The following is a 25,509-nucleotide window of genomic DNA, read 5'->3' on the forward strand; positions in this document are numbered from 1 at the left end:
AAGTGGTAGGCCACACAAGCTCACAGAACGGGACCACCGAGTGCTGAAAATTGTCTGTCCTCGGTTGCAACACTCACTACCGAGTACCAAACTGCCTCTGGAAGCAACATCAGCACCAGAACTGTTCGTTGGGAGCTTCATGAAATGGGTTTCCATGGCCGAGCAGCCGCACACAAGCCTAAGATCACCATGCGCAATGCCAAGCGTCAGCTGGAGTGATGTAAAGCTTGCTGCCATTGGACTCTGGAGCAGTGGAAACACGTTCACTGGAGTGATGAATCACACTTCACCATCTGGCAGTCCGACGGACAAATCTGGGTTTGCCGGATGCCAGGAGAACGCTACCTGCCCCAATGCATAGTGCCAACTGTAAAGTTTGGTGGAGGAGGAATAATGGTCTGGGGCTGTTTTTCATGGTTCTAGCCCCTTAGTTCCAGTGAAGGGAAATCTTAGCGCTACAGCATACAATGACATTCTAGACGATTCTGTGCTTCCAACTTTGTGGCAACAGTTTGGGGTAGGCCTTTTCCTGTTTCAGCATGACAATGCCCCCGTGCACAAAGCGAGGTCCATACAGAAATGGTTTGTCGAGATCGTTGTGGAAGAACTTGACTGGCCTGCACAGAGCCCTGACCTGAACCTCATCGAACACCTTTGGGATGAATTGGAACACCGACTGCGAGTCAGCCCAAATCGCCCAACATCAGTGCCCGACCTCACTAATGCTCTTGTGGCTGAATGGAAGCAAGTCCCCCTGCAGCAATGTTCCAACATCTAGTGGAAAGCCTTCCCAGAAGAGTGGAGGCTGTTATAGCAGCAATGTTCCAACATCTAGTGGAAAGCCTTCCCAGAAGAGTGGAGGCTGTTATAGCAGCAATGTTCCAACATCTAGTGGAAAGCCTTCCCAGAAGAGTGGAGGCTGTTATAGCAGCAATGTACCAACATCTAGTGGAAAGCCTTCCCAGAAGAGTGGAGGCTGTTATAGCAGCAATGTTCCAACATCTAGTGGAAAGCCTTCCCAGAAGAGTGGAGGCTGTTATAGCAGCAATGTTCCAACATCTAGTGGAAAGCCTTCCCAGAAGAGTGGAGGCTGTTATAGCAGCAAAGGGGGGACAAACTCCATATTAAATTCCCATGATTTTTGTAATGAGACGTTCAAAGAGCAGTGGTCCACATACTGTTGGTCATGTCGTGTATGACCATGTCGTAGTGCTCATGCAATGTGGAGCTATAGTGAAACACGAAGAAGGTCAACTTTTTAATTTTTTTTATTATTTCACCTTTATTTAACCAGGTAGGCCAGTTGAGAACAAGTTGTCATTTACAACTGCGACCTTCGACCTGGCCAACGGGGGAATTGACCAACATCTACGTATTGGTAAAGGTCGCCTCAAGACCACCAGGTAATGAACAAAAGATGATCGTAGGAAGCTTTCAGGATACTCCAGCCCATAACGTGTCAGCTAGGAGCTCTACCTGTAAAGTCTGTAACAATATGACTCCTGTCAAAGAGGGTTTCAACACGAGCTCATAGTCACACCAAAACACACGTATAGCACCAGACAGTCAGCTAGGAGCTCTACCTGTATAGTCTGTAACAATATGACTCCTGTCAAAGAGGGTTTCAACACGAGCTCATCGTCACACCAAAACACACGTATAGCACCAGACAGTCAGCTAGGAGCTCTACCTGTATAGTCTGTAACAATATGACTCCTGTCAAAGAGGGTTTCAACACGAGCTCATCGTCACACCAAAACACACGTATAGCACCAGACAGTCAGCTAGTCAGCTAGTCAGTCAGACAGCCAGTCAGACAGCCAGCCAGTCAGACAGCCAGCCAGTCAGACAGCCAGTCAGACAGCAAGCCAGTCAGACAGCCAGTCAATTAAGTTTGTAGAAGTTGAAGTTTGTAGAAATGTTAAAATAATGTAGTAGACTATAACACAATAGATATGGTAGGAGAAAATCTAAAGAAAAACCAACCAACATTTTTTTTTTTGGAGAGCCCATGCTCTTACAATGCTTACAGCCTGTAAGCAGTGGAGCTGTATCAGGGCATTTCAGTGAGCAGATCTATACCCATTTCAGGCTGTAAGCAGTGGAGCTGTTTCAGGGCATTTCAGTGAGCAGATCTACACCCATTTCAGGCTGTAAGCAGTGGAGCTGTTTCAGGGCATTTCAGTGAGCAGATCTACACCCATTTCAGGCTGTAAGCAGTGGAGCTGTTTCAGGGCATTTCAGTGAGCAGATCTACACCCATTTCAGGCTGTAAGCAGTGGAGCTGTTTCAGGGCATTTCAGTGAGCAGATCTACACCCATTTCAGGCTGTAAGCAGTGGAGCTGTTTCAGGGCATTTCAGTGAGCAGATCTACACCCATTTCAGGCTGTAAGCAGTGGAGCTGTTTCAGGGCATTTCAGTGAGCAGATCAACACCAATTTCAGGCTGTAAGCAGTGGAGCTGTTTCAGGGCATTTCAGTGAGCAGATCTACACCCATTTCAGGCTGTAAGCAGTGGAGCTGTTTCAGGGCATTTCAGTGAGCAGATCTACACCCATTTCAGGCTGTAAGCAGTGGAGCTGTTTCAGGGCATTTCAGTGAGCAGATCTACACCCATTTCAGGCTGTAAGCAGTGGAGCTGTTTCAGGGCATTTCAGTGAGCAGATCTACACCCATTACCGGCTGTCAGAGACTTACCCTGATCCAACGGATGTTTCAAATGTCAAAGCCATTTCTCTGACCTCTCAGGCTCAGCCTGCATACCAATGGCACCATATTCCCCAGGGCACTGCTTCTGCTCAGAGCCCTGATAGAGACTAGGGTGTCATTTGGGATGCAGATGCAGTCTCAGCCACATGACACGCCTTTCATTAAAGCTGCCTCACAGGCAGACAGCATCAATCACAATGTTGTGTGTCATAAATATGCATGTGTGTTCTATGTGGCTGTGTGTAGTTGTAGCTGTGTGTAGTTGTAGATGTTTGTAGATGTAGATGTGTGTAGTTGTAGATGTGTGTAACTGTGTGTAGTTGTACATGTGTGTAGATGTGTGTAGTTGTAGATGTGTGTAGCTGTGTGTAGTTGTAGCTGTGTGTAGTTGTAGATGTGTGTAGTTGTAGATGTGTGTAACTGTGTGTAGTTGTACATGTGTGTAGATGTGTGTAGTTGTAGATGTGTGTAGCTGTGTGTAGTTGTAGCTGTGTGTAGTTGTAGATGTTTGTAGATGTAGATGTGTGTAGTTGTAGATGTGTGTAACTGTGTGTAGTTGTACATGTGTGTAGATGTGTGTAGTTGTAGATGTGTGTAGCTGTGTGTAGTTGTAGCTGTGTGTAGTTGTAGATGTGTGTAGTTGTAGATGTGTGTAGTTGTAGATGTGTGTAACTGTGTGTAGTTGTACATGTGTGTAGATGTGTGTAGTTGTAGATGCGTGTAGCTGTGTGTAGTTGTAGATGTGTGTAACTGTGTGTAGTTGTACATGTGTGTAAATGTGTGTAGTTTGTACATGTGTGTAGATGTATGTAGTTGTACATGTGTGTAGTTGTAGCTGTGTGTAGTTGTAGATGTGTGTAGTTGTAGATGTGTGTAGCTGTGTGTAATTGGGTTTGTGTGCTTTCCTATGTGCCATCAGTATGTGTGTGAGTGGGGGGATTTCTGTGCGCACATCAGTGTTTGTGTCTACAATATGAGTATTGCCTGTGTGTGTCTGTGTGTTTGACAGTTGGAGAATACAGTGTGTGTCTGTGTGTTTGACAGTTGGAGAATACAGTGTGTGTCCACTGGCACGTAGTCCTATTTAACCTCCACTTTACAGCTCATCTCTACACATCCTAATCATCCTCTCCTCTCCTCTCCTCCTCTCCTCTCCTCTCCTCTCCTCTCCTCTCCTCTCCTCTCCTCTCCTCTCCTCTCCCTCTCCTCTCCTCTCCTCTCCTCTCTCCTCTCCTCTCCTCTCCTCTCCTCTCCTTTCTCTCTCCCTCTGTCATATCTCTCCTCCCTCTCTCCACTCTTCCTCTGTCCTCTCCTCCCTCATCTCTTCCTCTGTCCTCTGTCCTCCCGCTCTCTTCTACTCCCCCTCCTCTCTTCTGTCCTCTGTTCTCCTCCCCCTCTCCTCCCTCTCTCCTCTCCTCCCTCTCTCCTCTCTTTCTCTGTCCACTCCTTTCCTCCCTCTCCTCTCTTCTCTCTTCCTCTGTCCTCTCCTCCCTCTCTCCTCTGTCCTCTCTTCTCCTCTCTGTCCTCTCTTCTGTCCTCTGTCCTCTCATCCTCCTCCCTCCCTCCCTCCCTCTCCTCTCTTCCTCTGTCCTCTCCTCTTATCTCGTCCCTCTCTCCCTCTGTCTTCTCCTCTCCACCCTTCCCTCTCTCCTCTCTTCCTCTGTCCCCTCCTCCCCTTCTACTCTCTTCCTTTGTCCTCTCCTCCCTCTCTCCTCTCTTCCTCTCCTCTAGTCCTCTGTCCTCTCCTCCCTCTCTTCCTCTGTCCTCCCCCTCTTTTCCTCCCCCTCCTCTCCTCTTCTCTCCTCCCTCTATCCTCTCTTCCTTGGTCCTCTCCTCCCTCTCTCCCTCTCCTCTCTCTTTCTCTGTTCTCTCCTCCCTCTCCTCTCTCTTTCTCTGTCCTCTCCTCCCTCTCTCCTCTCTTCCTTGGTCCTCTCCTCCCTCTCTCCCTCTCCTCTCTCTTTCTCTGTTCTCTCCTCCCTCTCCTCTCTCTTTCTCTGTCCTCTCCTCCCTCTCTCCTCTCTTCCTTGGTCCTCTCCTCCCTCTCTCCCTCTCCTCTCTCTTTCTCTGTCCTCTCCTCCCTCTCCTCTCTCTTTCTCTGTCCTCTCCTCCCTCTCTCCTCTCTTCCTCTGTTTCATCCTCTCCTCTCTCCTCTCCTCTCTTCCTCTCTCCTCTTCTCTCCTCCTCCTCTCCTCCCTTTCTCTTCTCTGTCCCTTGTCCTCCCCCTTTCCTCCCTCTCTTCCTCTGTCCTCTCCCTCTCCTCCCTCTTTCATCTCTCTTTTCCTGCTAATTCCCTCTGAACAGTCAGTCACGAGAGAGAGGTGCAGCTGTGAGAGGAATCCGCTAGTGAGAGAAGAAGATGGAGGGAGAGTAGAGGAGAGAGGGATGAGAGGAGAGGATGAAACAGAGGAAGAGAGGAGAGAGGGATGAGAGGAGGAAGGACTGTGTCAGGTTGCATGTCGAATTGACTGGGTTGCTAGGGAAATCCGTTTTAGGGTTTAGATAAAGGGTTTATTCCTATGTTGATCTGAAGATCCCATCTGGGTAGAGAAGAAGACGATCCCACTGCTAGAACAGCAGGACTGTGTCTCTGTTGAACACAGACAGAAGCACCTGACTATAACAGTCAGAGGGAATGGCCTGTGACATGTCAACAGAACCTTTTGTATGATGGGACTGTAACACTGTGGTCTGTCCACTTCTGTCATCATCTCCAGAAGGGGATTTTGATTGCTTGTTTGAGACACACACACACACACACACACACACCACACACACACACACACACACACACACACACACACACACACACACACACACACACACACACACACACACACACACACACACACACACACACACACACACACACACACACACACACACACACACACACACACACACACACACACAGTCTCTGCGCGGCCCGGCCCCTGCCAACACAATACTCCAACATAACATCTGTCAAACAGCAGATCAGAGTTACCATGACAACGCAAACCATGGATGAGGATATTTTCTCTTCACTCCACCTCTCTCTCCCTCTCCACATCTCTCCCTCTCTCCCTCTCCATATCTCTCCCTCTCCATATCTCTCCCTCTCCACATCTCTCCCTCTCCACATCTCTCTCTCTCCCTGTCCATATCTCTCCCTCTCTCCCTCTCCACATCTCTCCCTCTCTCCCTGTATATCTCTCCCTCTCTCCCTGTCCATATCTCTCCCTCTCTCCCTCTCCATATCTCTCCCTCTCTCCCTCTCCATATCTCTCCCTCTCTCCCTGTACATCTCTCCCTCTCTCCCTCTCCATATCTCTCCCTCTCTCCCTGTCCATATCTCTCCCTCTCTCCCTCTCCATATATCTCCCTCTCTCCCTGTACATCTCTCCCTCTCTCCCTCTCCATATCTCTCCCTCTCTCCCTGTCCATATCTCTCCCTCTCTCCCTGTCCATATCTCTCCCTCTCTCCCTGTCTATATCTCTCCCTCTCTCCCTGATTCATATCTCTCCCTCTCTCCCTCGTCCATATCTCTCCCTCTCTCTCCATTCTCTCCCTCTCTCCCTGTCCATATCTCTCCCTCTCTCTGTCCATGTCTCTCCCTCTCTCCTGTCCATATCTCTCCCTCTCTCCTGTCCATATCTCTCCCTCTCCCTGTCCATATCTCTCCCTCTCTCTCTGTCCATATCGTCTCCCTCTCTCCCTGTCCATATCTCTCCCTCTCTCTCTGTCCATATCTCTCGCCTCTCTCCCTGTCCATATCTCTCCCTCTCTCCTGTCCATATCTCGCCTCTCTCCCTGTCCATATCTCTCCTCTCTCTCTGTCCATATCTCTCCCTCTCTCTCTGTCCATATCTCTCCCTCTCTCCCTGTCCATGCTCTCTCCCTCGAGGACAGGAATACATAAGAAGTGGAGACTGTAAAGGAGTGGGAGAAGGACAGAGATACATAAGAAGTGGAGACTGTAAAAGAGTGGGAGATGGACAGAGATACAGAAGAAGTGGAGACTGTAAAAGAGTGGAGATGGACAGAGATACAGAAGAAGTGGAGACTGTAAAGGAGTGGGAGATGGACAGAGATACATAAGAAGTGGAGACTGTAAAAGAGTGGGAGATGGACAGAGATACATAAGAAGTGGAGACTGTAAAGGAGTGGGAGAAGGACAGAGATACATAAGAAGTGGAGACTGTAAAGGAGTGGGAGAAGGACAGAGATACATAAGAAGTGGAGACTGTAAAGGAGTGGGAGATGGACAGAGATACATAAGAAGTGGAGACTGTAAAGGAGTGGGAGAAGGACAGAGATACAGAAGAAGTGGAGACTGTAAAGGAGTGGGAGAAGGACAGAGATACAGAAGAAGTGGAGACTGTAAAGGAGTGGGAGATGGACAGAGATACATAAGAAGTGGAGACTGTAAAGGAGTGGGAGATGGACAGAGATACAGAAGAAGTGGAGACTGTAAAGGAGTGGGAGAAGGACAGAGATACAGAAGAAGTGGAGACTGTAAAGGAGTGGGAGAAGGACAGAGATACATAAGAAGTGGAGACTGTAAAGGAGTGGGAGAAGGACAGAGATACATAAGAAGTGGAGACTGTAAAGGAGTGGGAGAAGGACAGAGATACAGAAGAAGTGGAGACTGTAAAGGAGTGGGAGAAGGACAGAGAAAAGGAAAGAGAGTAATTTCCTCCCCTTGCAGCTGCTGCTGTCTTCTTCCTCTCCCTCTCTCTACTTGTCTCCCTCTCTCTCCCCCTTCTCTTTCACTCTCAATCTCTCTCTCCCTCTCTCTTTCTCCCCCTTCTCTCTCTCTCTCCCCCCTTCTCCTTCTCTCATTAGAGCCAGAGATGGAGTGTAGAAATGTATTTTTATTTAACTAGGCAAGTCAGTTAAAAAACAAAAATAGACTTATTAAAAAAAAAAAAAAGTTAAGGACGTATGGGACGTGACTTAGACTTGTGAGTCAAAATGAGTCCCGCTGGTCTTCTAGTGTTTGACTAAATCATTCAACACATTGTATCTACAGTATCGGTTGGAGGACGTACCGTTAGACGATAACAGAACTCACTCATAATACTCAGGCTGTCTTTGATTGAAAATGGCCTTTGATCTCTCTCATGCTGTGTGTATCCGGGGGGGGGGGGGGGGGGGGGGGGGGGGGGAGGGGTTATGTGTTGATGTTGGCAGGTGATGAGGTCGAGTAAAGAGAAAAACAGAAAGAGAAGGCCGGGTGCCAGTGCTGTGGCCATAGACACCAGTATTCATGTTTATATCATTGGCTGTGGCCATAGCTGTCTTGGTTTAGGTTGCTGGGTGCAACAGACAGGGCCAGGAATAAGGTACAACAGGGCCAGGAATAAGGTACAACAGGGCCAGGAACCTGGTACAACAGGGCCAGGAATGAGGTACAACAGGGCCAGTAATGAGATAAATAATTCCGTTTCCAGCTCCAGTTCTCGTGAAGGGAACCTTGCTATGTCCACTAGGCTCCACACTACATCTCCAGTAAGAACAACACATAGTCACAAATCCATCTAGAAACACAGGCAACATTCAGTGTATGTAACTACAACAAGGAATATGGTAGGGTGAGGGGAAGGGAAAGGGAGGAATCACCCAAAGCTCACAATGCACTGCCAATCACGATCATAACAAATTAGAATGAAATTACTATCAATAAATCCATTAAGGATTAACCCTAATCCCCACTAGTGGGGTGTCTACTAGATCACCTCAAGCACTGGAGTCTCAGTAGCAGCGAGCTGTGGAGGGTTGGCCCTCCCTCACAGAGTGTCCAATTTAACTTCACCAGTGGAGACATGGGTTCCCTAGGGAGCATGGTAATCCAATCCCAGGCTTCGCCTTAGGCCTCAGTAGGCCTCAGATGGGAGGCTCCTGGGTAGACTGATGCTCTCTGCTCACTGGTCTCTGCTTTCCACACCTGGGTAGACTGATGTTCTCTGCTTTCCACACCTGGGTAGACTGATGCTCTCTGCTTTCCACACCTGGGTAGACTGATGCTCTCTGCTTTCCACACCTGGGTAGACTGATGCTCTCTGCTTTCCACACCTGGGTAGACTGATGCTCTCTGCTTTCCACACCTGGGTAGACTGATGCTCTCTGCTTTCCACACCTGGGTAGACTGATGCTCTCTGCTTTCCACACCTGGGCAGACTGACGCTCAAGCCTTCTTTCAACCCATACCTCACTCTCTTTCCCTCTCTCTCTCTCCCTCTCTCACCCTCTTTCTTTACCTTTCCCTCTCTCTCACCCTTTCCCTCTCTCTGCCTCTCTCTCCCCCTCACTCCCTCTTTCTCTCTCTCCCTCCGTCTCTTTCCCTCTCTCTCTCTCCCTCTCTCTCTCTCTCCTTCCCTCTCTTTCTTGGTGAGTGACAGAATGAAGAACAATAAAATAGAGTAACTGAGCTATAGAACAATAGAATAGAGTGACTGAGCTATAGAACAATAGAATAGAGTGACGGAGCTATAGAACAATAGAATAGAGTGACAGAACTATAGAACAATAGAATAGAGTGACAGAACTATAGAACAATAGAATAGAGTGACGGAGCTATAGAACAATAGAATAGAGTGACAGAGCTATAGAACAATAGAATAGAGTGACAGAGCTATAGAACATTAGAATAGAGTGACAGAGCTATAGAACAATAGAATAGAGTGACAGAACAATAGAATAGAGTGACAGAACTATAGAACAATAGAATAGAGTAACTGAGCTATAGAACAATAGAATAGAGTGACTGAGCTATAGAACAATAGAATAGAGTGACGGAGCTATAGAACAATAGAATAGAGTGACAGAACTATAGAACAATAGAATAGAGTGACAGAACTATAGAACAATAGAATAGAGTGACTGAGCAATAGAACAATAGAATAGAGTGACGGAGCTATAGAACAATAGAATAGAGTGACAGAGCTATAGAACAACAGAATAGAGTGACAGAGCTATAGAACAATAGAATAGAGTGACAGAGCTATAGAACAATAGAATAGAGTGACAGAGTAATAGAACAATAGAATAGAGTGACAGAGCAATAGAACAATAGAATAGAGTGACGGAGCTATAGAACAATGGAATAGAGTGACAGAGCTATAGAACAATAGAATAGAGTGACAGAGCTATAGAACAATAGAATAGAGTGACAGAACTATAGAACAATAGAATAGAGTGACGGAGCTATAGAACAATAGAATAGAGTGACTGAGCAATAGAACAATAGAATAGAGTGACAGAGCAATAGAACAATAAAATAGAGTGACGGAGCAATAGAACAATAGAATAGAGTGACAGAACTATAGAACAATAGAATAGAGTGACAGAGCTATAGAACAATAGAATAGAGTGACAGAGCTATAGAACAATAGAATAGAGTGACAGAACTATAGAACAATAGAATAGAGTGACAGAGCTATAGAACAATAGAATAGAGTGACAGAACTATAGAACAATAGAATAGAGTGACAGAGCTATAGAACAATAGAATAGAGTGACAGAGCTATAGAACAATAGAATAGAGTGACAGAACTATAGAACAATAGATTAGAGTGACAGAAATATAGAACAATAAAATAGAGTGACGGAGCTATAGAACAATAGAATAGAGTGACAGAGCTATAGAACAATAGAATAGAGTGACAGAGCTATAGAACAATAGAATAGAGTGACAGAACTATAGAACAATAGAATAGAGTGACAGAACTATAGAACAATAGATTAGAGTGACAGAAATATAGAACAATAAAATAGAGTGACGGGGCTATAGAACAATGGAATAGAGTGACAGAACTATAGAACAATAGAATAGAGTGACAGAGCTATAGAACAATAGAATAGAGTGACAGAACTATAGAACAATAGAATAGAGTAACTGAGCTATAGAACAATAGATTAGAGTGACAGAAATATAGAACAATAAAATAGAGTGACGGAGCTATAGAACAATAGAATAGAGTGACAGAACTATAGAACAATAGATTAGAGTGACAGAAATATAGAACAATAAAATAGAGTGACGGAGCTATAGAACAATAGAATAGAGTGACAGAACTATAGAACAATAGAATAGAGTGACAGAACTATAGAACAATAAAATAGAGTGACAGAACTATAGAACAATAGAATAGAGTGACAGAACTATAGAACAATAGATTAGAGTGCCAGAAATATAGAACAATAAAATAGAGTGACGGAGCTATAGAACAATAGAATAGAGTGACAGAACTACAGAACAATAGAATAGAGTGACAGAACTATAGAACAATAAAATAGAGTGACAGAACTATAGAACAATAGAATAGAGTGACAGAACAATAGAAAGATAGAATAGAGTGACAACACTACAGAGCAATAGAGGAGTGTGGGTCCTCCAGGAAGAGATGTCGTGCCCAGTCTCGTCAGCAGAATATCTCCATGCAGACATATGCCAGCTTTCCGGATAATAACCCTGCGCGCGCGCACACACACACACACACACACACACACACACACACACACACACACACACACACACACACACACACACACACATTACACACACACACACACACACACACACACACACACACACACACACACACACACACACAACACACAGACAGAGAGCTGATGACCTATCACTAACAAATAAATTACACACTAACTCTCTGTAACTAGCTGTGTAGACAGTGCTAGGGAAAGCAGCACTGGTAGATAAAGGATAGAATACCATTTAGAGTCTGGCTCAGCTCAGTTCTACAACAGCTCTATAAAATCACAACATGGCTTGACAGAGACTCAAGAATATGAAACAGTCCATGGTTATGGAGGATAGGAGAACGAATGGAAGGATGGTGAAGGCTGGGGGGGGGATGCAGCGATAGAGAGAGGAGGATGTAGGATCCCTGATACCCCGGTGAGGGAAGAAGAGTGTCTGGCTTCAGAATCATTAACAGCTGGAGCTCCCTTATAGACAGCAACTACAGTAAAGCTCCTCTGACATACCGACATCATTACCAAGCCTGTGAAGTAATCTACAAAAGCACAGGGATCTGACCGTACACATAGAATAGAACGAGCCTCCCCATTCAGGTCTATGGTGGCATAATGGGTGGACTGGCTAGCAGCCATAGTGAGTCTACCCATTCGTTTCCAGTCAAACTGCCCGGGCCAGAGGTTCCAGTTTCCAGTCAAACTGCCTGGGTTAGAGGTTCCAGTTTCCAGTCAAACTGCCTGGGTTAGAGGTTCCAGTTTCCAGTCAAACTGCCTGGGTTAGAGGTTCCAGTTTCCAGTCAAACTGCCCGGGTTAGAGGTTCCAGTTTCCAATTTCCAGTCAAACTGCCCGGGTTAGAGGTTCCAGTTTCCAGTCAAACTGCCAGGGTTAGAGGTTCCAGTTTCCAGTCAAACTGCCTGGGTTAGAGGTTCCAGTTTCCAGTCAAACTGCCCGGGTTAGAGGTTCCAGTTTCCAGTCAAACTGCCCGGGTTAGAGGTTCCAGTTTCCAGTCAAACTGCCTGGGTTAGAGGTTCCAGTTTCCAGTCAAACTGCCTGGGTTAGAGGTTCCAGTTTCCAGTCAAACTGCCTGGGTTAGAGGTTCCAGTTTCCAGTCAAACTGCCTGGGTTAGAGGTTCCAGTTTCCAGTCAAACTGCCCGGGTTAGAGGTTCCAGTTTCCAGTCAAACTGCCTGGGTTAGAGGTTCCAGTTTCCAGTCAAACTGCCTGGGTTAGAGGTTCCAGTTTCCAGTCAAACTGCCCGGGTCAGAGGTTCCAGTTTCCAGTGAAACTGCCCGGGTCAGAGGTTCCAGTTTCCAGTCAAACTGCCCGGGTTAGAGGTTCCAGTTTCCAGTCAAACTGCCCGGGTCAGAGGTTCCAGTTTCCAGTCAAACTGCCCGGGTTAGAGGTTCCAGTTTCCAGTCAAACTGCCCGGGTTAGAGGTTCCAGTTTCCAGTCAAACTGCCCGGGTTAGAGGTTCCAGTTTCCAGTCAAACTGCCCGGGTTAGAGGTTCCAGTTTCCAGTCAAACTGCCTGGGTTAGAGGTTCCAGTTTCCAGTCAAACTGCCTGGGTTAGAGGTTCCAGTTTCCAGTCAAACTGCCTGGGTTAGAGGTTCCAGTTTCCAGTCAAACTGCCTGGGTTAGAGGTTCCAGTTTCCAGTCAAACTGCCTGGGTTAGAGGTTCCAGTTTCCAGTCAAACTGCCCGGGTTAGAGGTTCCAGTTTCCAGTCAAACTGCCTGGGTTAGAGGTTCCAGTTTCCAGTCAAACTGCCCGGGTTAGAGGTTCCAGTTTCCAGTCAAACTGCCTGGGTTAGAGGTTCCAGTTTCCAGTCAAACTGCCCGGGTTAGAGGTTCCAGTTTCCAGTCAAACTGCCTGGGTTAGAGGTTCCAGTTTCCAGTCAAACTGCCTGGGTTAGAGGTTCCAGTTTCCAGTCAAACTGCCCGGGTTAGAGGTTCCAGTTTCCAGTCAAACTGCCCGGGTTAGAGGTTCCAGTTTCCAGTCAAACTGCCCGGGTTAGAGGTTCCAGTTTCCAGTCAAACTGCCCGGGTTAGAGGTTCCAGTTTCCAGTCAAACTGCCCGGGTTAGAGGTTCCAGTTTCCAGTTTGGGACATTAGGTTGGATCAGGGCTGTACTGTGTGAGTCCTCCATTCATTAGCTTGCTAAGCACAGCAAGGTCTGAGGCCAGGTGCCCATTACTGCAGATGACAAGTCATCAAGACTATGGAAGCTGCCTGAAAGGGCCACACATCTGAAAGCTTCACTCCCCATTCCACACAAACACAGTCCCTCTAGCAGCCTGGACAGGGACACACATCTGAAAGCTTCACTCCCCATTCCACACACTCACTGACACACAGATGCTGAGATGCACAAATACACACGCACGCACGCACGCACACACACACACACACACACACACACACACACACACACACACACACACACACACACACTAATGGTGGACAGTAACCTCGGTCAAAAGCCGGGCCAATGCCAGGTGACTGGATAGCAACCACACATCCACGCCATAGAACAGAGACCAGCTTCTTCTCCAGAGAAGAGTTTACTCATGATTGATCAACAGAACGATGAATAAACATTTGGACGTTGGGAATGAATGGTTACACTCAATGGTTATAGTCATATACAACAGTCAACTCTGCATAGAGCCTGTATGAATAGCACACATGTTGATGTGTGTCCTAGTCTACAGATGAGACATGGCACCTTATTGTCTTTCTAGTGCACTACTTTAGACCAGGTCTCTATAGATGTGTCCTAGTCTACAGATGAGACATGGCACCTTATTGTCTTTCTAGTGCACTACTTTAGACCAGGTCTCTATAGATGTGTCCTAGTCTACAGATGAGACATGGTACCTTATTGTCTTTCTAGTGCACTACTTTAGACCAGGTCTCTATAGATGTGTCCTAGTCTACAGATGAGACATGGTACCTTATTGTCTTTCTAGTGCACTACTTTAGACCAGGTCTCTATAGATGTGTCCTAGTCTACAGATGAGACATGGCACCTTATTGTCTTTCTAGTGCACTACTTTAGACCAGGTCTCTATAGATGTATCCTAGTCTACAGATGAGACATAGCACCTTATTGTCTTTCTAGTGCACTACTTTAGACCAGGTCTCTATAGATGTGTCCTAGTCTACAGATGAGACATGGTACCTTATTGTCTTTCTAGTGCACTACTTTAGACCAGGTCTCTATAGATGTATCCTAGTCTACAGATGAGACATGGCACCTTATTGTCTTTCTAGTGCACTACTTTAGACCAGGTCTCTATAGATGTGTCCTAGTCTACAGATGAGACATGGTACCTTATTGTCTTTCTAGTGCACTACTTTAGACCAGGTCTCTATAGATGTGTCCTAGTCTACAGATGAGATGGATCATGTTTTGTACACTCAGTGTAATATATATATATATATGTGTGTGTAATTTATTGTCATAAATAATACATGTTTAAAGGCTACAGAGGCTGGTGGAACACTTCATAAAGGGGAATAGGTTGAAGCATTGGTATATAAGTGCCACAGTTTTTTTTTTTTAAATATGATCATCATTGTTTTAAAACCATGACTTAATGTACAACATTTAAGAAAAAGTATTTTCAATATTCTACAATTGAATAACCATGCAATTATGACAACCCCAACACAAAATAATGTTCACAAGCTTGGCATATAATTCACATCCAAAATACCTTAATACAGTATTTATTAGATAATCAGCAACACAGCTCTGAATATAACTGACGATGCTGATCATCTCTGAAGAACCCTAAAGAGAGGGTTTTAGGTAAAAACACCTTTTTGGTGTTCATGTGGGTTTAACCCTCATCTGTAGACTATAGGGCCTATAAGGACATACCGAAAAAACACTGGATGGTTTTACTTCGCACCTTTTTTCCCCCTAAGAGTGTACGGGTGACACTGTTATCTAAGTCGAAGGATGAGGTCTGAGTGAGTGTCCCTCTCTTCATAGTGAGGTAAACCTACAGACTAGGATGTAACAGCCTCTCTTCATAGTGAGGTAGACCTACAGGCTAGGGAGTAACAGTCTCTCTTCATAGTGAGGTAGACCTACAGGCTAGGGAGTAACAGTCTCTCTTCATAGTGAGGTAGAGCTACAGGCTAGGGAGTAACAGTCTCTCTTCATTATGAGGTAGACCTACAGGCTAGGGTGTAACAGTCTCTCATCATAGTGAGGTAGACCTACAGGCTAGGGTGTAACAGCCTCTCTTCATAGTGAGGTAGACCTACAGGCTAGGGAGCAACAGTCTCTCTTCATAGTGAGGTAGACCTACAGGCTAGGGTGTAACAGTCTCTCATCATAGTGAGGTAGACCTACAGGCTAGGGTGTAACAGTCTCTCTTCATAGTGAGGTAGACCTACAGGCTAGGGAGTAACAGTCTCTCTTCATAGTGAGGTAGACCTACAGGCTAGGGTGTAACAGTCTCTCTTCATAATGAGGTAGACCTACAGGCTAGGATGTAACAGCCTCTCTTCATAGTGAGGTAGACCTACAGGCTAGGGTGTAACAGCCTCTCTTCATAATGAGGTAGACCTACAGGCTAGGATGTAACAGCCTCTCTTCATAGTGAGGTAGACCAACAGACTAGGATGTAACAGCCTCTCTTCATAGTGAGGTAGACCTACAGACTAGGGAGTAACAGTCTCTCTTCATAGTGAGGTAGACCTACAGGCTAGGGAGTAACAGTCTCTCTTCATAGTGAGGTAGAGCTACAGGCTAGGGAGTAACAGTCTCTCTTCATTATGAGGTAGACCTACAGGCTAGGGTGTAACAGTCTCTCATCATAGTGAGGTAGACCTACAGGCTAGGGTGTAACAGCCTCTCTTCATAGTGAGGTAGACCTACAGGCTAGGGAGTAACAGTCTCTCTTCATAGTGAGGTAGACCTACAGGCTAGGGTGTAACAGTCTCTCATCATAGTGAGGTAGACCTACAGGCTAGGGTGTAACAGTCTCTCTTCATAGTGAGGTAGACCTACAGGCTAGGGAGTAACAGTCTCTCTTCATAGTGAGGTAGACCTACAGGCTAGGGTGTAACAGTCTCTCTTCATAATGAGGTAGACCTACAGGCTAGGATTTAACAGTCTCTCTTCATAATGAGGTAGACCTACAGGCTAGGGAGTAACAGTCTCTCTTCATAATGAGGTAGACCTACAGGCTAGGGAGTAACCGTCTCTCTTCATAATGAGGTCAACCTACAGGCTAGGGAGTAACAGTCTCTCTTCATAATGAGGTCAACCTACAGACTAGGATGTAACAGTCTCTCTTCATAGTGAGGTAGACCTACAGGCTAGGATGTAACAGTCTCTCTTCATAGTGAGGTAGACCTACAGGCTAGGATGTAACAGTCTCTCTTCATAGTGAGGTAGACCTACAGGCTAGGATGTAACAGCCTCTCTTCATAGTGAGGTAGACCTACATGCATGGTTGTAACAGTCTCTCTTCATAGTGAGGTAGAAGACAGGCTAGGATGTAACAACCTCTCTTCATAGTGAGGTACCTACAGACTAGGGTGTAACAGTCTCTCTTCATAAGGAGGTAAACCTACAGGCTAGGGAGTAACAGTCTCTCTTCATAATGAGGTAGACCTACAGGCTAGGGTGTAACAGTCTCTCTTCATAATGAGGTAGACCTACAGGCTAGGGTGTAACAGTCTCTCTTCATAGTGAGGTAGACCTACAGGCTAGGGTGTAACAGTCTCTCTTGATAATGAGGTAGACCTACAGGCTAGGGAGTAACAGTTTCTCTTCATAATGAGGAAGACCTACAGGCTAGGGTGTAACAATCTCTCTTCATAGTGAGGTAGACCTATAGGCTAGGGTGTAACAGTCTCCTCTCTTCATAATGAGGTAGACCTACAGGCTAGGGTGTAACAGTCTCTCTTCATAATGAGGTACACCTACAGGCTAGGGTGTAACAGTCTCTCTTCATAATCAGGTAGACCTACAGGCTAGGTAGTAACAGTCTCTCTTCATAATGAGGTAGACCTACTGACTAGGGTGTAACAGTCTCTCTTCATGAAGTAGACCTACAGGCTAGGGTGTAACAGACTCTCTTCATAATGAGGTAGACTTACAGGCTAGGGTGTAACAGTCTCTCTTCATAATGAGGTAGACCTACAGGCTAGGTTGTAACAGTCTCTCTTCATAATGAGGTAGACCTACTGGCTAGGGTGTAACAGTCTCTCTTCATAATGAGGTAGACCTACGGCTAGGGTATAATAGGTAATGATATGATACAACCCCAGGTCTACATGTGAGAACCACAGCTTCCTAATATATTGTGGATAGGGGAGTCGTCTTTTAAGAGGTCTGAGTCTCCCTCCTCATAGTGTGGTAGGACCGGCCTAGCCCACAAGACAGGAAGTGGTGACATCATCATTATTTACAGTGTGAGGTTCAGGAGGATATAGCATCCCACAGCATCACACGGGGAGGGGGAAGACACACACACAAAGGCAGGCACACACACACACACACACACACACACACACACACACACACACACACACACACACACACACACACACACACACACACACACACACACACACACACACACACACACACAGAGAGAGAGAGAGGTAGAGACACAGAGAGAGGTAGAGACACAGAGAGAGAGGTAGAGACACAGAGAGAGAGGTAGAGACACAGAGAGCGAGAGAGTGGTAGACACAGAAAGAGAGAGAGAGAGAGAGAGAGAGAGAGAGAGAGAGAGAGAGAGGTAGACACACACACAGAGAGAGAGAGAGAGAGAGGTAGACACACATAGAGAGGTAGAGACACAGAGAGAGGTAAAGACACAGAGAGAGGTAGAGACACACAGAGAGAGAGGTAGAGGCACAGAGAGAGAGGTAGAGACACAGAGAGAGAGGTAGAGACACAGAGAGAGAGGTAGAGACACAGAGAGGCAGAGACACAGAGAGGTAGAGACAGAGAGAGAGGTAAAGACACAGAGAGAGGTAGAGACATAGAGAGAGGTAGAGACATAGAGGCAGAGACACAGAGAGAGGTAGAGACACAGAGAGAGGTAGAGACATAGAGAGAGAGAGGTAGACACACACACAGAGAGAGAGGTAGACACACATAGAGAGGTAGAGACACAGAGAGAGGTAAAGACACAGAGAGAGGTAGAGCACAGAGAGAGGTAGACACACACACAGAGAGAGAGGTAGACACACATAGAGAGGTAGAGACACAGAGAGAGGTAAAGACACAGAAAGAGGTAGAGCACAGAGAGAGGTAGACACACACAGAGAGGTAGTAGATGTGAGAATGGAGCCGTAGCTACAGCAAGCAGCAGGCCTAGCATCTACTGGATCAGAGCTGTGTGTTGCCATGGTGCATCAGCCTCAAATGATAGCCTGTACTCTCCTCCTACAACATGACACACACGACTCAGCTAAAGGCCATTTGAATCCAGCATTACAGAGGTGGCGGTGACGTCTCTCTATCTGACCACGCTCTCTCTGAGAGAGAGAGAGAGAGAGATTCATAAGAACGTGAATAATATGATTTTTCTGGAGCCTAATTGTCTCGCCAGGGGTTTGTGAAGAGCACAACTAACAACGGTCAACCAAGAAAGACTATTTTATAATTTCCCAATATGAGCAATATTCAGAGTGTCTTGATGTTTGGTTAGGTAAACACATAGACGACACACATATTAGACTCCCATAATGTAACAGTATAGGCCTACTGTCTTATTGTATCCAATTCTGTACTGTATTATACGTTTTCTCTCTCTTACCTTTGCGAATGAGGTCTTCTATGTCCTGGTCGAAGCCCAGTCGGTGGCATTTGCTCCACAGTCCCATGTTGGTGGAGTTGTACTGCCTACTACACTCGTCCGCGGCGGACATAGCGAACAGCTGCCTTCTGTTCCGGGCTAGGAGCAGCTTGTCCTCCCAGCGGTCCAGTCTGGAGCGGCTGGCCCGCAGAGGTAGGCTGTTGTTGGGGATGTAGATAAAGCCTGGGTTCTTACGGCTGGAGAAGCTCCGACAGCGCTCCCGATACCTCCGCGCGTCAGTCTCGTACCAGTGGTCGGAACAGATTGCCACCGCTAGCATTCCTAGGGCGCACAGAGAGAGGGACAGGCCGGCGTAGAGCAGTAACTTCCCAGCAGCCATGCTCGGTTTCTCTGCTTTTCTCAGAGCCGCCGCATCAGCACCACCAGTCTATGGACAGCTCCTCTGCTCTCCTCGCTCTGTCGGTCTGTCGCTTTGTCAGTCAGCACAGCGCTGCTACCGCTACAACCCACCTCCAACGAATCAGCTTACATCTCTCCCCTTGGTGCCGATAGCAAGACCATCATCGAGGTTACAACCATGCAAATATAATTTAAAGCTAGGTTGCAAATCATAAAATTCGTTGAATCTACCGAATAAGGAAGGTCCTTGTTGGTAAAATAGTGTTCCGTTCCGTTCTTTCCGGCGTACGGGAGAGAGTGAGATGGAGAGAGGGAGCGAGCTGCTGCAGCTGTTCGTTAGGATGCTGCCTCGACGAGTGAAAAGATGCTTATCTCATTCCCTGCTCTCAGCAACCCTCCATCTGCTGCGACTAGGCGGAATGGGGCGAGACAGGAACAAACGTCCACGCAGAACACAGAGTTTTCAAAGCGTTTCAGTTCGAGTCGAAACCCTACAAAAACCAGAGGAAAAAGTCATATTATTAACCTGAACAATTGTGTATCCCTGCTTTTAGCATGAGCTAGGATGTTTACAAGAGCATGCCATTGCTCTTGTAGGCTATTTTGTAACAGGCCACGCTACAATGTAATCTCCCCCCAAATTAAACGTTGTGCTGCTGGGTGTTCAGTGATGTTTTGTCGTGCAATGTGCACATTAAAAGGTCATGTTTTGTTGTCAGTCAAAATCCCCTGGCATGCAGTCACCCCACCCCTGCCATCCCATCTGGACTAAAGGGCTGGCGATACATGAATGTAGAGCCGCCAAAATGATCTTCATTTTCCGTAGGGATATGACCTCATCTAGGACACACATCCGCACCGTTTAATGTACCATAATCACTCCTTGTTAAATTAGTCAATAAAACCGCACGCTGTCTGTCGTCAAAAAGGGAACGTCCCCCCCCCCCCCCCCCCAAAAATAGATATTTAAGAAATACTTTACTTCATTACCATAATATATGTACATAAAGGTAATTCTACATGAATATCCAAATGACCATGACACAAGACAATCAATGATATGCGGTTGAATACGTCTCTATGTCCATCAGGCTCAACTCAAACAGCTCGCTGCATCACATCAGTGTGTGTGTGACTAGAGAGGTTGGACGCGCGTCTACTCACCGCTCAAAAGGATGCGACTTCGGTTATAGCTTTATGTTCCAATGGGATTATTTCAACTCTACGTTCCAAATGTCTTCAAACGTTCAGTAACCGGAATAGGCTAAAGTTTCGCCTTCAAAAAATAAATAAATAATGAATTGCAGAGAGACTCTGATCCCTGCTCCACTAGGCGACATTGACAGGCGACAGGAAGCGTTGCGTAAAGATGTTATTTGACGCGGCAGATGTCGCCGTTGAGGATTAATTCCTCAGAGGGATATATATATATGTAGGCTAAAACACTATGCGTTATCGTTACTGTCGAGTTTAAAATCCCTCTGGCAGCTAGGATCCTAATGCATTTAGACTAGTATGTACACTCCTTTTCGGGTGGACAGAGTCTACAGCGGTGACGTCATGGTGTCTAAAACACCTTGTTAAAGAAATAGCACCCCCCCTCTCTACTTGTGAGGCGGAGAGGAGAGGATTTAGGTTTCCAAACATATTACGCCTCTATAGAAAATGGCCTGTGCTTTTGTTTGATGGAATAGCCTCATAAGAACAAAGTCTACAACCCAACATAGCACCTGCCCAGTCTTCAGTCAGAAATGAAAGGAGTCATTGAACCAGGGGACCATTTGATATCCCTGACTACGTAGTTGTCAACGAAGAAGACAGGGGGCGCTGCTGAATAATTTATGACGAAGCTGAAACCCACCTGTCACACTATTGGAGATGACGGACGGAGAGTCATCTATCCACTGTGACTGACAGTTTGCTACGACATATATATGCCAATAAAAACGGGCTGCACTGATGTAGTGGTAAATGTTTTAAAGCTTAGTGAAAACTATATTAACTCACTCCATTTCTTCACTGGACTAAAACCTGTTATTATATCTCATGGGTGTCCCCACCACTCTCAACAACTGGTCTGGATGGACAACATAACAGGGACCATACTGATCTGGTCTGGAGGGACAAGATAACAGGGACCATACTGACTGGTCTGGAGGGTCAATAGTAATTTCCCTCTGCTTTGACTATGGCAATAGTAATTTTCCATCCGACAACCTGAGTGACAGTTTTGCAGTTGAATTGTAATGTCACTATATATTGGGCTCCTGAGTGGCGCAGCGGGCTAAGGCACTACAGTCCCTGGTTCGATTCCAGGCTGTATCACATCCGGCAGTGATTGGGAGTCCCATAGGGCGTGTCGTATGGGTTTGGCCGTGGTAGGCCGTCATTGTAAATAAGAATTTGTTCTTAACTGACTTGCCTAGTTAAATAAAGGTTAAACAAACAGGGAACATGCTGCCATATGGGTCACCTTCTGGCTCTGCTTGTTGTGAGCTTGTTAGATGCTCCCCCATTACACACATCCTGTCAACTATCTCCACTTGTTCACTTCATACAATATAGCCCATTTGTGGCTAGCTATTGGCTTATGTGTTACCTCCTCTCATTCTTTATCCCTGGCATTGTCTTCAATGGATACATCCTCAGCTGGAGAAGAGGGGACATGACTGTACTACTAATGCTAGTCTGTGTCCTAAATAGCTCCGGGGCCCTGGTCAAAATTAGAGTGCCATTTTGGAGGCAGTCCTGCTACAGCTGACTCTATCAGCTGACCCACACCATGCTACAGCTGACTCTATCAGCTTCCTGTCTACCAGCTGACCTCCAACCTGTTACAGCTGACTCTATCAGCTTCCTGTCTATCAGCTGACCTCCACCCTGCTACAGCTGACTCTATCAGCTTCCTGTCTATCAGCTGACAACCAGGCACCCTGCTACAGCTGACGCTATCAACTTCCTGTCTACCAGCTGACCCACACCCTGCTGCAGCTGACTCTATCAGCTTCCTGTCTACCAGCTGACCTCCACCCTGTTACAGCTGACTCTATCAGCTTCCTGTCTACCAGCTGACCTCCGCTCTGCTACAGCTGACTCTATCAGCTTCCTGTCTATCAGCTGACCTCCACCCTGCTACAGCTGACTCTATCAGCTTCCTGTCTATCAGCTGACAACCAGCTACCCTGCTACAGCTGACTATCAGCTTCCTGTCTACCAGCTGACCTACACCCTGTTACAGCTGACTCTATCAGCTTCCTGTCTACCAGCTGACCTCCACCCTGCTACAGCTGACTTTATCAGCTTCCTGTCTATCAGCTGACAACCAGCCACCCTGCTACAGCTGATGCTATCAACTTCCTGTCTACCAGCTGACCCACACCCTGCTGCAGCTGACTCTATCAGCTGATCTCCACCCTGCTACAGCTGACTCTATCAGCTGACAGCCAGCCACCCTGCTACAGCTGACTCTATCAGCTTCCTGTCTACCAGCTGACCCACACCGTGTTACAGCTGACTCAATCAGCTTCCTGTCTACCAGCTGACCTCCACCCTGCTACAGCTGACTTTATCAGCTTCCTGTCTATCAGCTGACAACCAGCCACCCTGCTACAGCTGATGCTATCAACTTCCTGTCTACCAGCTGACCCACACCCTGCTGCAGCTGACTCTATCAGCTGATCTCCACCCTGCTACAGCTGACTCTATCAGCTGACAGCCAGCCACCCTGCTACAGCTGACTCTATCAGCTGATAGAGTCAGCTGACCCACACCCTGTTACAGCTGACTCTATCAGCTTCCTGTCTATCAGCTGACAGCCAGCCACCCTGTTACAGCTGACTCTATCAGCTTCCTGTCTACCAGCTGACCTCCACCCTGCTACAGCTGACTCTATCAGCTTCCTGTCTATCAGCTGACAACCAGCCACCCTGCTACAGCTGACTATCAGCTTCCTGTCTATCAGCTGACCTCCACCCTGCTACAGCTGACTCTATCAGCTTCCTGTCTACCAGCTGACCTCCACCCTGCTACAGCTGACTCTATCAGCTTCCTGTCTATCAGCTGACAACCAGCCACCCTGCTACAGCTGACTCTATCAGCTTCCTGCCTATCAGCTGACCACCACCCTGTAGATGTCAAAAAGTTTGGACACACCTACTCCTTCAAGAGTTTTTCTTTATTTTGTACAATTTTTTTCTACATTGTAGAATAATAATGAAGACATATTTTATATTTGAGATTCCTCAAAGTAGCCACACTTTGCCTTGATGACAGCTTTGCACACTCTTGGCATTCTCTCAACCAGCTTCATGAGGTAGTCACCTGGATTGGATTTCAATTAACAGGTGTGCTTTCTTTAAAGTTAATTTGTGGAATTTATTTCCTTCTTAATGCGTTTGAGCCAATCAGTTGTGTTGTGACAAGGTGGGGGTGTTATACAGAATATAGCCCTATTTGGTAAAATACCAAGTCCATATTATAGAAAGAACAACTCAAATAAGCAAAGAAAAACGACAGTCAGTCATTACTTTAAGACATGAAGGTCAGTCAATCTGGAAAATGTCAAGAACTTTGAAAGTTTCTTCAAGTGCAGTCGCAAAAAGCATCAAGTGCTATGATTAAACTGTCTCTCATGAGGACCGCCACAGGAAAGGAAGACCCAGAGTTACCTTTGCTGCAGAGGATAAGTTCATTAGAGTTACCAGCCTCAGAAATTGCAGCCCAAGTAAATGCTTCAGAGTTCAAGTAACAGACACATCTCAACGTCAACTGTTCAGAGGAGACTGAGTGAATCAGGCCTCCATGGTCGAATTGCTGCAAAGAAACCACTACTAAAGGACACCAATAAGAAGAAGAGACTTGATGGGCCAAGAAACATGAGCAATGGACATTAGACCTTTGGAAATCTGTCCTTTGGTCTGATGAGTCCAAATGTGAGATTTTTGGATCCAACCGTTGTGTCTTTGTGAGATGCAGAGTAGGTGAATGGATGTTCACCGCATGCGTGGTTCCCACTGTGAAGCATGGAGGAGGAGATAAGATGTTGTGTGGGGTGCTTTGCTGGTGACACTCTCTGTGATTTATTTAGAATTCAAGGCACACTTAACCAGCATAGCTACCACAGCATTCTACAGCGATATGCCATCCCATCTGATTTGCACTTAGTGAGACTATCATTTGCTTTTCAACAGGACAATGACCCAACACACCTCCAGGCTGTGTAAGGACTATTTTACTAAGAAGGAGAGTGATAGAGTGCTGCATCAGATGACCTGGCCTCCACAATCACCTGACCTCAACCTAATTGAGATGGTTTGGGATGAGTTGGACCGCAGAGTTAAGGAAAAGCAGCCAAGAAGTGCTCAGCATATGTGGGAACTCCTTCAAGACTGTTGGAAAAGCATTACAGGTGAATCTGGTTGAGAGAATGCCAAGAGTGTGCAAAGCTGTCATCAAGGCAAAGGGTAGCTACTTTGAAGAATCTCAAATATAAAATATATTTTTATTTGTTTAACACTTTTTTTGGTTACTACATGATTCCATATGTGTTATTTCATAGTATTGATGTCTTCACTATTATTCTACAATGTAGAAAATAGTACAAATAAAGAAAAACCCTTGAATGAGTAGGTGTACAAAAACTTTTGGTCGGTAGTGTATGTATATATTATTAGTATATTTATTTAATACACTCTAGCTCAAAAAATAATTGATAATTGAGAAATTATGATAATAATTTTGCCTCTCCCCATTTTTTATTTGTTCCATGGCTCAGACAGCCAAGTGCACACAAGGCTGTTTGGCACATCTCATTTGCAAAGATGAATAACTTTACAGATATTTCTGACTGATAAACAATGACATGCTGGTGGGTGGTAACATTAAAATAAAACCCAGCCTTGAAACCAAACGTAGGATGACAATAATTTGTATGTCATATCATAGGAAATGACACAGCATTCACATGGATTTGCACGGAATGGGCAGTTAGAATTTGTCACTGCAAGTCCATACATGTCACAAAAAAAGATGACTTATTAACATAAATCATGGTGCAACATCATGGGTAAGTTCTGGCCATTATCTTTCTGCTCATAAAAAGTGGATTTCTACTGGTGTGGGCATTTAAGG

General features: G+C 46.0%; 1 protein-coding gene across 1 annotated transcript in view; it reads right to left on the minus strand.

Annotated features, from left to right (window-relative positions):
- LOC123743794 (transmembrane protein 178B) overlaps nt 1-20,959 on the minus strand; it is a 187,471-nt gene extending 166,512 nt beyond the window's left edge. The window contains exons 1-2 of the mRNA XM_082978052.1: nt 20,545-20,959; nt 18,982-19,871 (exon numbers count right to left, since the gene is read on the minus strand). Coding sequence (XP_082834178.1) covers nt 18,982-19,360 — 379 coding nt within the window. The 5' untranslated portion in view covers nt 19,361-19,871; nt 20,545-20,959. The remainder of the gene's footprint in view (nt 1-18,981; nt 19,872-20,544) is intronic.
- Nucleotides 20,960-25,509: the final 4,550 nt, after the last annotated feature.

The sequence above is a fragment of the Salmo salar genome, chromosome 07 (assembly GCF_965601325.2).
Source record: "Salmo salar chromosome 07, fSalSal1, whole genome shotgun sequence".
Lineage (NCBI taxonomy): Eukaryota > Metazoa > Chordata > Actinopteri > Salmoniformes > Salmonidae > Salmo > Salmo salar.